The sequence below is a fragment of the Coturnix japonica genome, chromosome 18 (genome assembly GCF_001577835.2).
Source record: "Coturnix japonica isolate 7356 chromosome 18, Coturnix japonica 2.1, whole genome shotgun sequence".
Taxonomy (NCBI): domain Eukaryota; kingdom Metazoa; phylum Chordata; class Aves; order Galliformes; family Phasianidae; genus Coturnix; species Coturnix japonica.
This window is the reverse complement of record NC_029533.1, coordinates 1,514,630-1,526,815: the sequence shown is the minus strand read 5'-3', so window position 1 is coordinate 1,526,815 and position 12,186 is coordinate 1,514,630. Positions and strand designations below refer to the sequence as shown.

Here is a 12,186-nt window from a genome sequence, read left to right as displayed (position 1 = left end):
TGTTCTAAGGACTAAACGTGAGCAGGAGGTGGCTGAGCTGAAGAAAGCAATTGAAGAGGAAACCAAGAACCATGAAGCTCAGATCCAGGAAATCAGGCAGAGACACGCTACTGCCCTGGAAGAGCTCTCTGAGCAGCTTGAACAGGCCAAAAGGGTGAGCAATAAATGAATTACAGCAATGCATTATTCTGCTTCTGGGTTTTACATCAGTAACGTAACTGTCCTGGGACCTTCTGCTCACAGCTGCAGAGCTAAATGGTCTTTATCTGTACATACGTTACCAAATGTTTTGCATGTGAATATATTGTAACTCCTGGATATGGTGTCTGTCTGAAAAGCCTTGATGAGTCTTGGAAGAATGACACCTAGAGATAAAATCATGTGGGAGTTCTGCAGTCCATGTGCTTATTTGGTGAAAAGCAGTTCACAGCGTGAGTGATCTGCAGAGTGCTTCCAAATATGGACACTGTAACATCAGCACTCAGAAATAACGAGCTCTGAGTGCAGGTGATGTGAAGTTCTTCAGCTGCTCCAGCTCTCTACTTGTTCTGGGAGCTCCAGTGCTGAGCATGAGTGGAGCATCTCTGGCCCATCTGTACAGCTGTATTGTCTTCTGTGGTAACCACCACCAGAGCAGGCAGGAGGAGGCTTTATTACTACCCATAGGTAGCACTATTTCTACTAGTGAGTGCTTTGTTCAAGAGCAGAATTATTTCAATGCTGCCAAAAAGAGCATTTAGCTTTAAGCGATGGCAGTCTTTGGTCATTAACAAATAGATCTGTGGACAGTTCATAAGCTGTAGCTCTATTTTTATATAAGGAATAACTCACAGAATTCCTGAATTGAAAATATCCAATGAGAAATGCAGCAGTTAATGTTGGAAAATGAGTTTTTTTTTCACTTGGAAATCTTATATACTCTGCTTCTTGTTTGTTAAATGCCAGCAATGCAGCATGACAAATGGAGAAATACCCTGCAATGTTAAACAAGGGTCCTCTGAGAAAATGTCAGTTTTGGTGAGAATGGAACTAATAGAACTAAATGGTAAGAGTGGAACAGGAAAAGAATTGGCCATAAGAGATGGTTCAAAAGGGTTTTTTTTGACCAATGTCAGTGCAGTGGTGGAAAAGTGCTTTGTTGTGCACTTCCAGGCTGCTCTGCCTACTAAAATCAGGGCAACTTCAACTGCTATCTTTCCTTTTATTCCTGTGAGGTGAGCCATGCTGATCTGTTCATGGGCACATTCCTTCCTACTTACAGTGCGACTCAAACAGTCATTTTACAGCACTGCTGTCCCAGATCTTACTGAAGTCACAGAAGGGTTTTGTGGTGCTCACTGATACCTGTAATTTCTACAAGTGGATTAACTTGCATTAACTCGTATTTGTCCATCGTGCACATAATGTTACCTGGCAGCATTTGAAGCACTCTGAGTAACTTGGTTTATCTCTGAACTTGTAAAGTGGATTTGCTGGACTGATTTATGGTTTTTAGCAGATCTCCTTATTGATTTATATAACAAAGTGTTGAATTTCTTTTGTTCTCTTTTTCTAGTTCAAAGCAAATCTCGAAAAAAATAAGCAAGGCCTCGAGTCTGACAACAAGGAACTGGCCTGTGAAGTGAAGGTGTTGCAGCAGGTCAAGGCGGAGTCTGAGCATAAGAGGAAGAAGCTTGATGCTCAGGTACAAGAACTGACTGCTAAGGTCACAGAAGGCGAAAGACTGAGAGTGGAGCTGGCGGAGAAAGCGAACAAGCTGCAGGTAAGGCTTTATGGAAGTCCTAAGGCAGGAAAGGGAAAACTTGAGATGTCTGCAGAAATAACTGGGTGAAGCATCCTTCAAAGATGCAGCTGAGTCTGCAGGAGTTGGGCTCGTGGTAGAGGTGGGAAGTGACCTCAGTCATGTTGCTGGCGTGGATTTCAGGAGCCTTAAAATGGTGACATATCTCTAAAAGAAATAGCCCCAAAAGCTCAGGCTTACATTCTGACTGTCCAGCTGTGTAATAATTAATAGTGCCTTCTAAGTGCATTGCTTCCCATCCCAGAGACCAGATCCCATAGGAGGCTCTGTCAGCTGCTGGCCTTCAGGTTTGATGTTGGATAGAGGATTGAGCAGGTTGGGCTGTTCTCATTTGGAGGTGTGAGCAAAATGTCACTGATTTCCTTTTGTGCTCCAAGGTTGGGATTATGACAGGGATTCCCATTATTTGGGAAATAGAGAAAATGAGCAAAAAAGGAGCTGGGGCTGAATTTTGCAGAGCAGCAGTGAGTTCTGAGGTAAATCAACATAATGCCCTTCAGAATGGGGATGACCCAGTTCATTTCAGAGGAAGATTTCATGCATCCTCTTACACTATCCCCTAAGTAACATAGTCTAAAGTAGCTGGAGTTGGCACTTGATGGTCACCTTTGAGGAGGTGCTTTAAAGTCAGCTGATAATCCTTGAATTCATGATCCCATACAGTCCTATAATGAAGAATAACGTTTGACTATGAATGCAGAACATTGGCCTGCAGATATTGGAATGACATTAAATAGCATACCTACCATGTTATACCACTGAAGTTCCATATTGGCATCCCGCTTCAAGTTTATAGCCAATTTTCAATTTATTTGGCTTGGGATACCCATATACTGGGAGCTGCTGTTATCGCTGCCTACCTGGAATTTGAGGCTGGTTCTGAAGCTCCAGCTCCCATTGGGATGTAGGATTTGCCATGATTCAGCTGCACGCTGTTACCTTGAGGCTGCTTGCTTTGCAGAATGAGTTGGACAATGTCTCGAGTCTCCTGGAGGAAGCAGAGAAGAAAGGCATCAAGTTTGCCAAGGATGCAGCTAGTTTGGAATCCCAGCTTCAGGATACACAGGTGTGTGTGTAGCAAGGCTTGAGCTTCATTCCTTAACAAACTGCAAAATGCAGAGCAGAAAATACGTTTTCATTCACGGCTTTGAAAGTCCGTTGGGTAGAACCTGTGCTTCTTCTTTGTGTCTAATGAAATACGATGTATATCTGACTGCTCAGATACATGTAGGATTTCACTGCTGCTTTTTTTTTCCTTCCTAGGCCATTTAAAATGGGTACTCTGTGCTCATTCTAAAGGAGATAAGTTAAATTCTAATGATAATTTCTCAGCTCATCCCTTCTAAACGCAGGGAAAGATATTATCTATGAACTTATAGCATACTGTGGCTTATATCCCCTTATCAGAAATATGCTTTCTAGAGGTTTGCCCCAAATGAATGTTTAATACCTTCTTGGAAAGCTGAATTTGAGCTGTTTTTATAAGCATGTTATTAATAATTAAGCCTGAAACTCTTCATAGAGTAATGGAGGATGGTGGTCAAACTGAGCTTTGAATGTTCCTGTTTGTGTGACAGGAGCTACTTCAGGAAGAAACTCGCCAGAAACTCAACCTGAGCAGCAGAATCAGGCAGCTGGAAGAGGAGAAGAACAACCTGCAGGAGCAGCAGGAAGAGGAGGAGGAGGCCAGGAAGAACCTGGAGAAACAGATGCTTGCTTTGCAGGCACAGGTGGGTTGTTGCAAATGGCAGAACTTCTGTAAGGTCTCTAGATCTTGGGATGTCATCTGAAGTTGCCAAGCCAGGCTGTCACATCTGTGGAGCTGTGGATGCCGTACCCATAGAAGTGTTCAGGATGGGCACAGCAGCCTGCTCTGGGTGGAAGGTGCCCTCCTTGTGGCAGAGAATTGGAACTGGATGGTCTCCAGGGTCCCTTGCAACTCCAGGCAGCCTGTGATCTAACTTGCAGACTGGATGTCTGAATAGAGCTTGCTGTGTTCTTCCTCCACTGTGATAATGATGGGTGCAACCAACTGTAATGGGCAGAGCATTGCTCTGTTTAGGGAGCTGCTAGCTCACCATTTTGATGTTACATTAACCAGTGATAGTATCTGTTTGTGGTTCTGTAGTCTGGGTTTGATGCGTTTGTTTTCTTCTCATGATGTGCTAAACACTATTATTTTCTTTTGATACATTTAGTTAGCTGAGGCTAAGAAGAAGGTAGATGATGACCTGGGAACAATTGAAGGCTTGGAAGAAAATAAGAAGAAATTACTGAAGGACATGGAATCCTTAAGCCAACGCCTGGAAGAGAAGGCAATGGCTTATGATAAACTAGAAAAGACAAAGAACCGCCTGCAGCAAGAGCTGGATGACCTGATGGTGGATCTGGATCATCAGCGCCAGATTGTTTCTAACCTGGAGAAAAAGCAGAAGAAATTTGATCAGGTATTCTCCTTTCCTGTCATCTTGCTATGATTTGTAAATGACGTTTCCTTAAGTAGTTACTGCATAAATGAATATTGTAAGTAGAGGAATCCAGTTATCGATAACCCTGATGTGAGCATCGTGACTCTTGTTATGAGCTGTGTATTGCCTTTGAGTTCTGTTAGATCAAGAAATAAGCTCCTTATACATACAGAAGGAAATGATATTGGAACAGAAACTTGACTTAAAAAGCTTTGGTTAAGCTTGGGGGATTACAGTAAGAAAGGACAGGAGGACCAAAAGATCGACATGTAAAATGTTAGTGTTGACTGATAGCTTTCTCTCCTCATCTCATCCCTCAACAGCTGTGGCTGTTTTCTTACCAGCACTCTGACCAAGTCCTGAAAGGCCAAAGAGAACTTCTGAAGGCTGACCAAACTTAAACCATTGACCACTTGAATGACTGTAACACACAGGGCTGTAAGGAGCTGATTATAGAACAAGGAGATTAATTTGTTTGCCTTATTTTGTTGTTCAGATGCTGGCAGAAGAGAAGAACATTTCTGCTCGATATGCAGAGGAGAGAGATCGTGCTGAAGCAGAGGCGAGGGAGAAGGAAACGAAGGCGCTGTCTCTGGCTCGGGCTCTGGAAGAAGCCCTGGAAGCAAAGGAAGAATTCGAGAGGCAGAACAAGCAATTACGTGCAGATATGGAGGACTTAATGAGTTCTAAAGATGATGTGGGCAAAAATGTAAGTAATTTACACCTTATTACACTACATGCACAGTAAATTCCCTCAAGAAGCGTGTATGGGTCTGATAAATGTTTGTGGTTCAGGTCCACGAGCTGGAGAAATCCAAGAGAACTTTAGAGCAACAGGTTGAAGAGATGAGAACTCAACTTGAGGAACTGGAAGATGAACTTCAGGCCACAGAAGATGCTAAGCTTCGTTTGGAGGTGAACATGCAAGCTATGAAAGCCCAGTTTGACAGAGATCTGCAAGCCAGAGATGAGCAGAATGAAGAGAAGAAGAGGATGCTGGTCAAACAAGTATGTCTGGTTTACTGCACTTCATTGCACTGCATTGAGGGAAAGGTGTGAGGCTCCATTGCCAAAGTTTTGTGTCTCCCTTAGTAACTGACTACTAGAACATAAAATCATTTGCTCAAAGACCCCACCCTATAAAAATCCCAATCCAATCTTAGTGAATAACTGAGAATCTCTAATATATGGAACTTGTAGAAACAAACAGTAGCCTTGGAAGGCTTCTGGAGTTAATTGTCATTAGCTTGCATAGGATGGGAGCCCTTGATGTTAACATGAAGAGCGAAGCTTGATTTTTTTTTAATCTATAAAAAGAGCAATAATAGTCACTAAGGAGCTGAGCAGATGAGATGGAAATGCTTCTAACAGTGAGTTATTTCTGTTTTCTTCTTTGTCAGTTCAGAGATCTCTGCTTCCAATTTGTGGATTTCTTTTCTGCAGTGTCTTCCCCTGTAACTTGCGTTCTGTAGTCTCTTCCAGTCAAGTAACATCTATTCAATTGTGCAGAGGCCTTTTGGATTCTCAGACCATTAGTTGGGACTTTGTGTTTGTTCCATTGCTGGGACAGATCTGCTCAATGCCTTCATGTCACAGGTGCGAGAGCTGGAGGCAGAGCTGGAGGATGAGCGCAAGCAGAGGGGTCTTGCTGTAGCAGCCAAGAAGAAAATGGAGATGGATCTGAAGGACCTGGAAGGTCAGATAGAAGCTGCAAACAAGGCTCGAGACGAAGCCATCAAACAGCTGCGTAAGCTCCAGGTAAGCCCAGCAGATGAACTGCTGTCCTCTGGTGACTGCCAAGTCTGTTCTTGTTAAACACATTTGTAGTTTGAAGGCAAGAGGAATGTTGTAGTCAACTGTGCTGGCATGTCATAGATTCTCTGGCCTGAATGTAGCATCTCTTCCCATCCTTCTTTTGGTAAGGAGTTAAGGCTGTCCCCCATGTATTTCTATTCAGTAATGGTGGTCTTCTTTATGTCAGCACTTCCTGAAGGATTTACTGAATGTTGCCTCACAGAGCACATTAATTTCATGTCTTTTGAGTTTACTGATTTGGGCTCAGCTGTTCCTGATTGCCGCTTCCTCAAGACCATCTCAGGGTGTTTTCAGCCAAAAATGCTTCAGAGAAAAAGGAGGAGTAACTTCCAGTTGCTTTTAAGAAGCTCCAAGTTGCTCCTTCTTCAGCAGGAGGGTCCAGTCCTTGTGCTGAGGATTTATTTCCCATTCCCAGAAAAAACATTCAACATTTGGTAGAGTTGAGTTTTGTCAAAGATTTCTCAGTGGCCCAAAGCTGCACAAGTGTGAGATCGTGGCAAGACTACGGAAGGCACATGGCAAATTAAATGGCCTTTCTGCCCTGTCCTCTCTGTGTCTCTGCAATTCAGCTGAACAGAGACAGCTCTGGGGCAGAGTCCAGGCTCCAAAAGCTTTGTCTTTTCCACAAGTTCCACAGCAAATGTAATTGAGCGGCTCTTTATTAGAGTTCTTTTCTTGACAAGAAATATACCAAACAAATAAAGTGAAGCCCTATAATAGGATATTTCTGATGATGAATACATGATGGAGACAAGAAAATGAAGTTAAGCTATAAAAATAATGGAAGATACATTGAAATGGAATGAAGTCACTCTGGGGGAGGGAGACTTTTCTTCTAAAGGGTCAGAATGCCTCAGAGCTCCTAATAGATCTTGTGGCTGCCCTGATGCAACTGTGGGGCTTTTCCAACTGCAGGCTCAAATGAAGGACTACCAGAGGGAGCTGGAAGAAGCCCGTGCATCCAGAGATGAGATCTTTGCACAGTCCAAAGAGAGTGAAAAGAAACTCAAAGGTCTCGAGGCAGAAATACTTCAGCTCCAGGAGGTGAGAGCGAACTTCACACTTATTTTCCTTGGTAGAGTAAGGAGTAGGATGGGCAGTGGGAGTGAAAATCTGTCCTACTGTGCTGAATAGAAATGGGAGCCGGGTGAGCTTTCTCTTCCCACCCCATCACTGTGCTTCCATCTGCAGCTCTCTGGTGAGCTTGGGCTTCAGTGGAATCATTCCAGCAGAATCCTTTACTTCTCTGCCTGAGCTGCGTGACAGCTGAAACAGATTTGAGGCCTCACTGAACTTGCAGGGAGGTTCAGGAGTCTCTGAGAGGAACAATGTTGGGATTTTTTCTTACTGCTTAGAGCTTCAGTGTTGCTGTTCTTCATGTTCATCTTCTCTTTAGAGGCTGTGGATGCCCCATCCCTGCAGGCATTCAAGGCCAGGCTGGATGTGGCTCTGGGCAGCCTGGGCTGCTGGTTGGTGACCCTGCACACAGCAGGGGGTTGGAACTGGATGAGCATCGTAGGCCTTTGCAACCCAGGCCATTCCATGGTTCTGTGATTTCAGGGATCTTTGAAGCATCTCCCAGAAGTTACTCTAAGGACAAACTGTTTGCAGGGCTATTGAGATTCATTGCACATCTTTTCTCAAACCTTGGCAGGAATTTGCTGCATCCGAACGAGCCCGTCGACACGCTGAGCAAGAAAGGGACGAACTGGCTGATGAGATCGCAAACAGCGCTTCAGGAAAGTGAGTCATCAAATGTATTCAGTGTGCAGCTGAAGGACGTCAGGCAGCAGCAGCAGCTGCAGTTCTTGATAGCCTGCTTGCAAGTTCTGTATTGATTTGTCTTTATGAATACAAAGCAGCTGGCTGTGTATCACACCTGAACATGTCTTGACCCCAGTGCTTCTCTCTTAGGTCAGCGCTGCTGGATGAGAAGCGCCGGCTGGAGGCTCGCATTGCACAGCTGGAGGAGGAGCTGGAAGAAGAGCAGAGCAACATGGAGCTTCTCAACGAGAGGTTCCGGAAGACCACGCTGCAGGTGAGTTGTTGGCAGTGTTGCTATCAGGATGGGCTCGTTTGCGTTGAGTGGAGGCTCTGAATAGGACCAAATGATCCGTTCTCCTCCTCTGAAAGGTTGACACTCTGAATTCTGAGCTGGCCGGGGAGCGGAGCGCTGCACAGAAGAGTGAAAATGCACGGCAGCAGCTGGAGAGGCAGAACAAAGAGCTGAAAGCCAAACTGCAGGAGCTGGAGGGGTCTGTGAAGTCCAAGTTCAAGGCAACGATTTCTACTCTAGAAGCCAAGATTGCTCAGCTAGAAGAACAGCTTGAGCAGGAAGCAAAGTAAGGACAGATCTGTGTGCTCTGTCAGTAGAGTGTCTGAGACATCCATTCCTTAAGTTACTGTGGGGCTGAGGTGTGGGGTCACAGCTACAGCACAGCTGGTTTTATTATCTAGAAAACTGTTTGAGGGACTGACTTGAATCAGATGTGCTGGGGCTGAAAGTTTCAGTGTCTGTTCCTTAACTGAAACTGGATTTATTTCTTGCAGTTAACAAGTGATTGTGTGGGCTGGTAGTCCCAGAAACCACAGCTGCTTTAGCAGAAGCTTCTGAAGGCCAAACATCTCCTTGAGACTCTGGTCTCTTTGGGTTAGGCCTTAAAGGGAAGGGAGTGCTACAGGGATGCTGAAGGGTCTGGAGCTTCTCCCTTGTGAGGAGGAGCTGAAAGCTGTGACTGCAGAGCCTGGAGGAGGCTTGGGGATGTCATCTGTATATGCACATCCATCAGAGAGGTGCAGAGGATGAAGCCTGGTGCTTGTCAGTAGTGCCCGGGGACAGGACAAGAGGCTGTGGGCAGGAGCTGGAATGCAGGAGATTCCACTTTTTGACTGGTTGTGACTGAGCACTGGCACAGGTTGTTGAGAGATTGTGGGGTCTCTTCCTTGGAGGCATTCAAAAGCTGCTGGTTATGGAAAAGCAGCTCTGTGTGGCCCTGTTGGCCTCCAGGGGTCCCTCCTCACCTCAGCCATTCTTTGGAGTAGCAAATAACCCTAATACTGCTTTGTTGAATCTTGCTGTGTAGAAGCACATCCTTGTCCCTCCTTTTAGCCTTCAGACGGTACCTGTGCTGCTCTAGTGCTCGCACTTAATGCTTCTAAAGCTGCATCCCAGCTGACCTCCAGTGTATTAAAACTGAAGTCAGTGCTGCTGGTGGTGGCGGCCACGTTAGGCTCAGGACTGAGCTGCACAGTGAGGCAGGAAGCCTTGTGAGAGCAGATGTGGTGCTCACAGCCTTCATGTGGCTTCTGGTTGCTTCCAGGGAAAGAGCAGCTGCCAACAAACTGGTGCGGCGCACAGAGAAGAAACTGAAGGAAGTCTTCATGCAGGTGGAGGATGAGCGCCGCCACGCAGACCAGTACAAGGAGCAGGTGGGTGGAATGGCTTTGCTTGTGCTTGGGAAAGGTGGGTAAAACCTACTTTGAGTAGGAAGGTTGTTAAGGAGCTTTTTAATGAAGGTGTGAGGGAATCCCCGTCTTGATAACTGAACTGGTGGAGCAGTTCCTTGCCTGCTCCCTTTGTTATTTCTATTATAGTGATGTGTTAATCACTCCAGTCTATGAGACCTGGGAATCCAGATGGGAGTCTGCACTGAGGCTCCATCTCCAGCAGGGATGGTTGGAGGGCTGGAGAACCTCTCTGCCTTCCCACGTTGTAGGGCTGCGGCTGCTGAGTTTGATCCCGACAACCTGATTTTATTTTAGATGGAAAAAGCAAATGCCAGGATGAAGCAGCTGAAGCGCCAGCTGGAGGAGGCTGAGGAAGAAGCCACACGTGCAAATGCTTCCCGACGTAAACTGCAACGTGAGCTGGATGATGCCACGGAGGCTAACGAGGGCTTGAGCCGGGAGGTCAGCACCCTGAAAAACAGGTTAAGGTACGTGGTGCAGGAGGTGGCGGGGCTTTATCTGTGTCCGTAATGCTGCGTCCCTGGGGACCGCTCAAATGGAAGCAGAGCTGTTGGGGCAGCGTGAGGACGACACTGAGGCTGTTGATGCTGAGGCTGTTGATGCTGAGGCTGTTGTCCATTTGCTGCCTGCAGGAGGGGCGGCCCCATCACCTTTTCCTCCAGCCGATCCGGGAGGCGCCAGCTGCACATCGAAGGGGCCTCCCTGGAGCTCTCGGATGACGACGCGGAGAGCAAAGGCAGCGATGTGAACGAAGCGCAGCCCAGCCCTGCAGAGTAGAGCCCCACACACCGTTTGCATGCAGAGACCTTTACACAACAGTCGGCAGAGCGAGGAGGACTTTCCTGACCACCAGACTGCCTTGTGGCCCTAAATCTGCCTTACTAAACGTCGGCATGCTACAAGGTTACTTACCATAGGTCAACTATGTCTTAAGGCTCTCCAGCCTCACCATACTGTACCCTGCTTCAGATATAGGTACAACCCCTATTATATTTTGTTTTTTTTTTTTTTACATATAGTAACAAAATGGGATCGTCTCTGTTTCAGTGCATCTATTTTCCAGACACTCACTGTAAAGCCATTTTATAAAGCATCATGTGAAGGATGAAACTTGGTTAACAAACCCCCCCCACACAAAACTTCATTCCCAGAGGGTAGGTGGTTGGGACAGCCCCGTTGTCATGGCTCAGCATGCTTTGTACAGACAAACATCCTTCCATTTCTTCTGAGCTCGGGCAGCCCCTGGCTGTGCTGAGCCCGTTGGATCATTGAAGACCAAACTGCACCCTCATCTTTCTTTTCTCCTAACTGTTGTGATCGACACACAATCTGTGAGTGAACTGCAAAGAGCCTCGGGAAGCGTTAGGGGGAAACGTAGGGATGAGTGAGTAGTGTCCATCCTTTAACCCTCAGAACCATTTTGGAGTGTTCTCAGCACCCGCTCCATCCATTAATGTCATGCAGTACAGGCCAGCAGCGTCATCGTTCCTCTGTGTACAGTACTTTGCAGCTGTAGCATCCTGCTCTTCCCACGCCCGACAGGTCTGTATATACATAGTAAGGTTAGAACGATGTGAACACCAGTGGAAAACAAGCGTCCAGCACAGGCACAGTAACTTATTGACGTCAGGCTGAGCGCTCTTCAGGACGGTGGCCGTGCTCGCAGCGCTGCGCAGGGGGATGCTGCCTGCCTGCAGTTAACATGCCAGTGGATGTGAATCCTTTTCTCGTCGTCGTTGTTGTTGGTTTTGATTTGAGCAGTATTACAGCGGTAGTTAGCCTTCCTTTTGTTTAAATAGCTGAAAAACTGACATTACAGAAAGTGCCTTAGACACTACAGTACTAAGACAATGTTACATAATATAATTTGCCTATATAACGATGATTTAATGTATTAATTTTGACTGTGCTTCATATCATGTACCTCTCTAGTCCAAGTGGTATTATGGCTATTAGTGACAATGAATCAGTGTTAATAGGAACCTTCCTCTGCCACGCGCTCCAACAAAAAGATACGGATTTCCTTCTTTTGGTTCAAAGCTTTAACATCCGTCGCAAAGGTTTTGTTGTGTGTTTGGGTATTTTTAATCAAACTGGCTGTTGACCACCAGGCATCTGACTGCAAAGATCTTGTTTTCTTGTATACCCATATTTCTAGACAATGATTTTTGTAAGACAATAAATTTATTCATTATAGCTGTGGCCGCCTGCTCTGTTTACTTACAGGAAGAGCTACTTCTTGAGGCTGGCATAGACCTTAATAAATGAGAAATGGCTGGAAGCTGACTGCTCCCTTCTTAGTGTTTTGGTTTTCTCTTTTGCTCTTTTCTACCTCCATGCAGTGTGAAACGTTGGGTGAGGGCTGAGCCTTAGAACTAACTCCACTGGTAGCGCTGCTCCACATCACGGAGGGGTCTCAAACCTCTGCCTGCTTCCCATCCTGTATTTATCAGTATCTGGACTCTCCTGGGAGCAGGGAAAGCTGGTGGTCTTGTGTCCAGCAGTGCTGGCAGCAGGGAAGGTGGGAGCTCAGTGCTGCAGCTGAGGGTGGTGGAGGTGGGAGCTGTGCTCAGGGGTCAGGGGCAGCTGACTGCAATGCAGGTAATCCTGTCCACATACATCCCATCTCCCAGG

General features: G+C 46.1%; 1 protein-coding gene across 5 annotated transcripts in view; it reads left to right on the top strand.

Annotated features, from left to right (window-relative positions):
* MYH10 (myosin heavy chain 10) overlaps positions 1-11,838 on the top strand; it is an 82,520-nt gene extending 70,682 nt beyond the window's left edge. For all 5 annotated transcript variants that reach the window (XM_015879768.1, XM_015879766.1, XM_015879767.1 and 2 more), the window contains 15 exons: positions 10-154; positions 1,556-1,762; positions 2,763-2,867; positions 3,379-3,531; positions 4,000-4,248; positions 4,766-4,978; positions 5,065-5,277; positions 5,866-6,027; positions 7,000-7,128; positions 7,739-7,827; positions 7,999-8,122; positions 8,218-8,426; positions 9,405-9,513; positions 9,847-10,019; positions 10,185-11,838. In XM_015879768.1, coding sequence (XP_015735254.1) covers positions 10-154; positions 1,556-1,762; positions 2,763-2,867; positions 3,379-3,531; positions 4,000-4,248; positions 4,766-4,978; positions 5,065-5,277; positions 5,866-6,027; positions 7,000-7,128; positions 7,739-7,827; positions 7,999-8,122; positions 8,218-8,426; positions 9,405-9,513; positions 9,847-10,019; positions 10,185-10,329 — 2,425 coding nt within the window. In that variant the 3' untranslated portion in view covers positions 10,330-11,838. The remainder of the gene's footprint in view (positions 1-9; positions 155-1,555; positions 1,763-2,762; positions 2,868-3,378; positions 3,532-3,999; positions 4,249-4,765; positions 4,979-5,064; positions 5,278-5,865; positions 6,028-6,999; positions 7,129-7,738; positions 7,828-7,998; positions 8,123-8,217; positions 8,427-9,404; positions 9,514-9,846; positions 10,020-10,184) is intronic.
* The last annotated feature ends 348 nt before the right edge of the window (positions 11,839-12,186 follow it).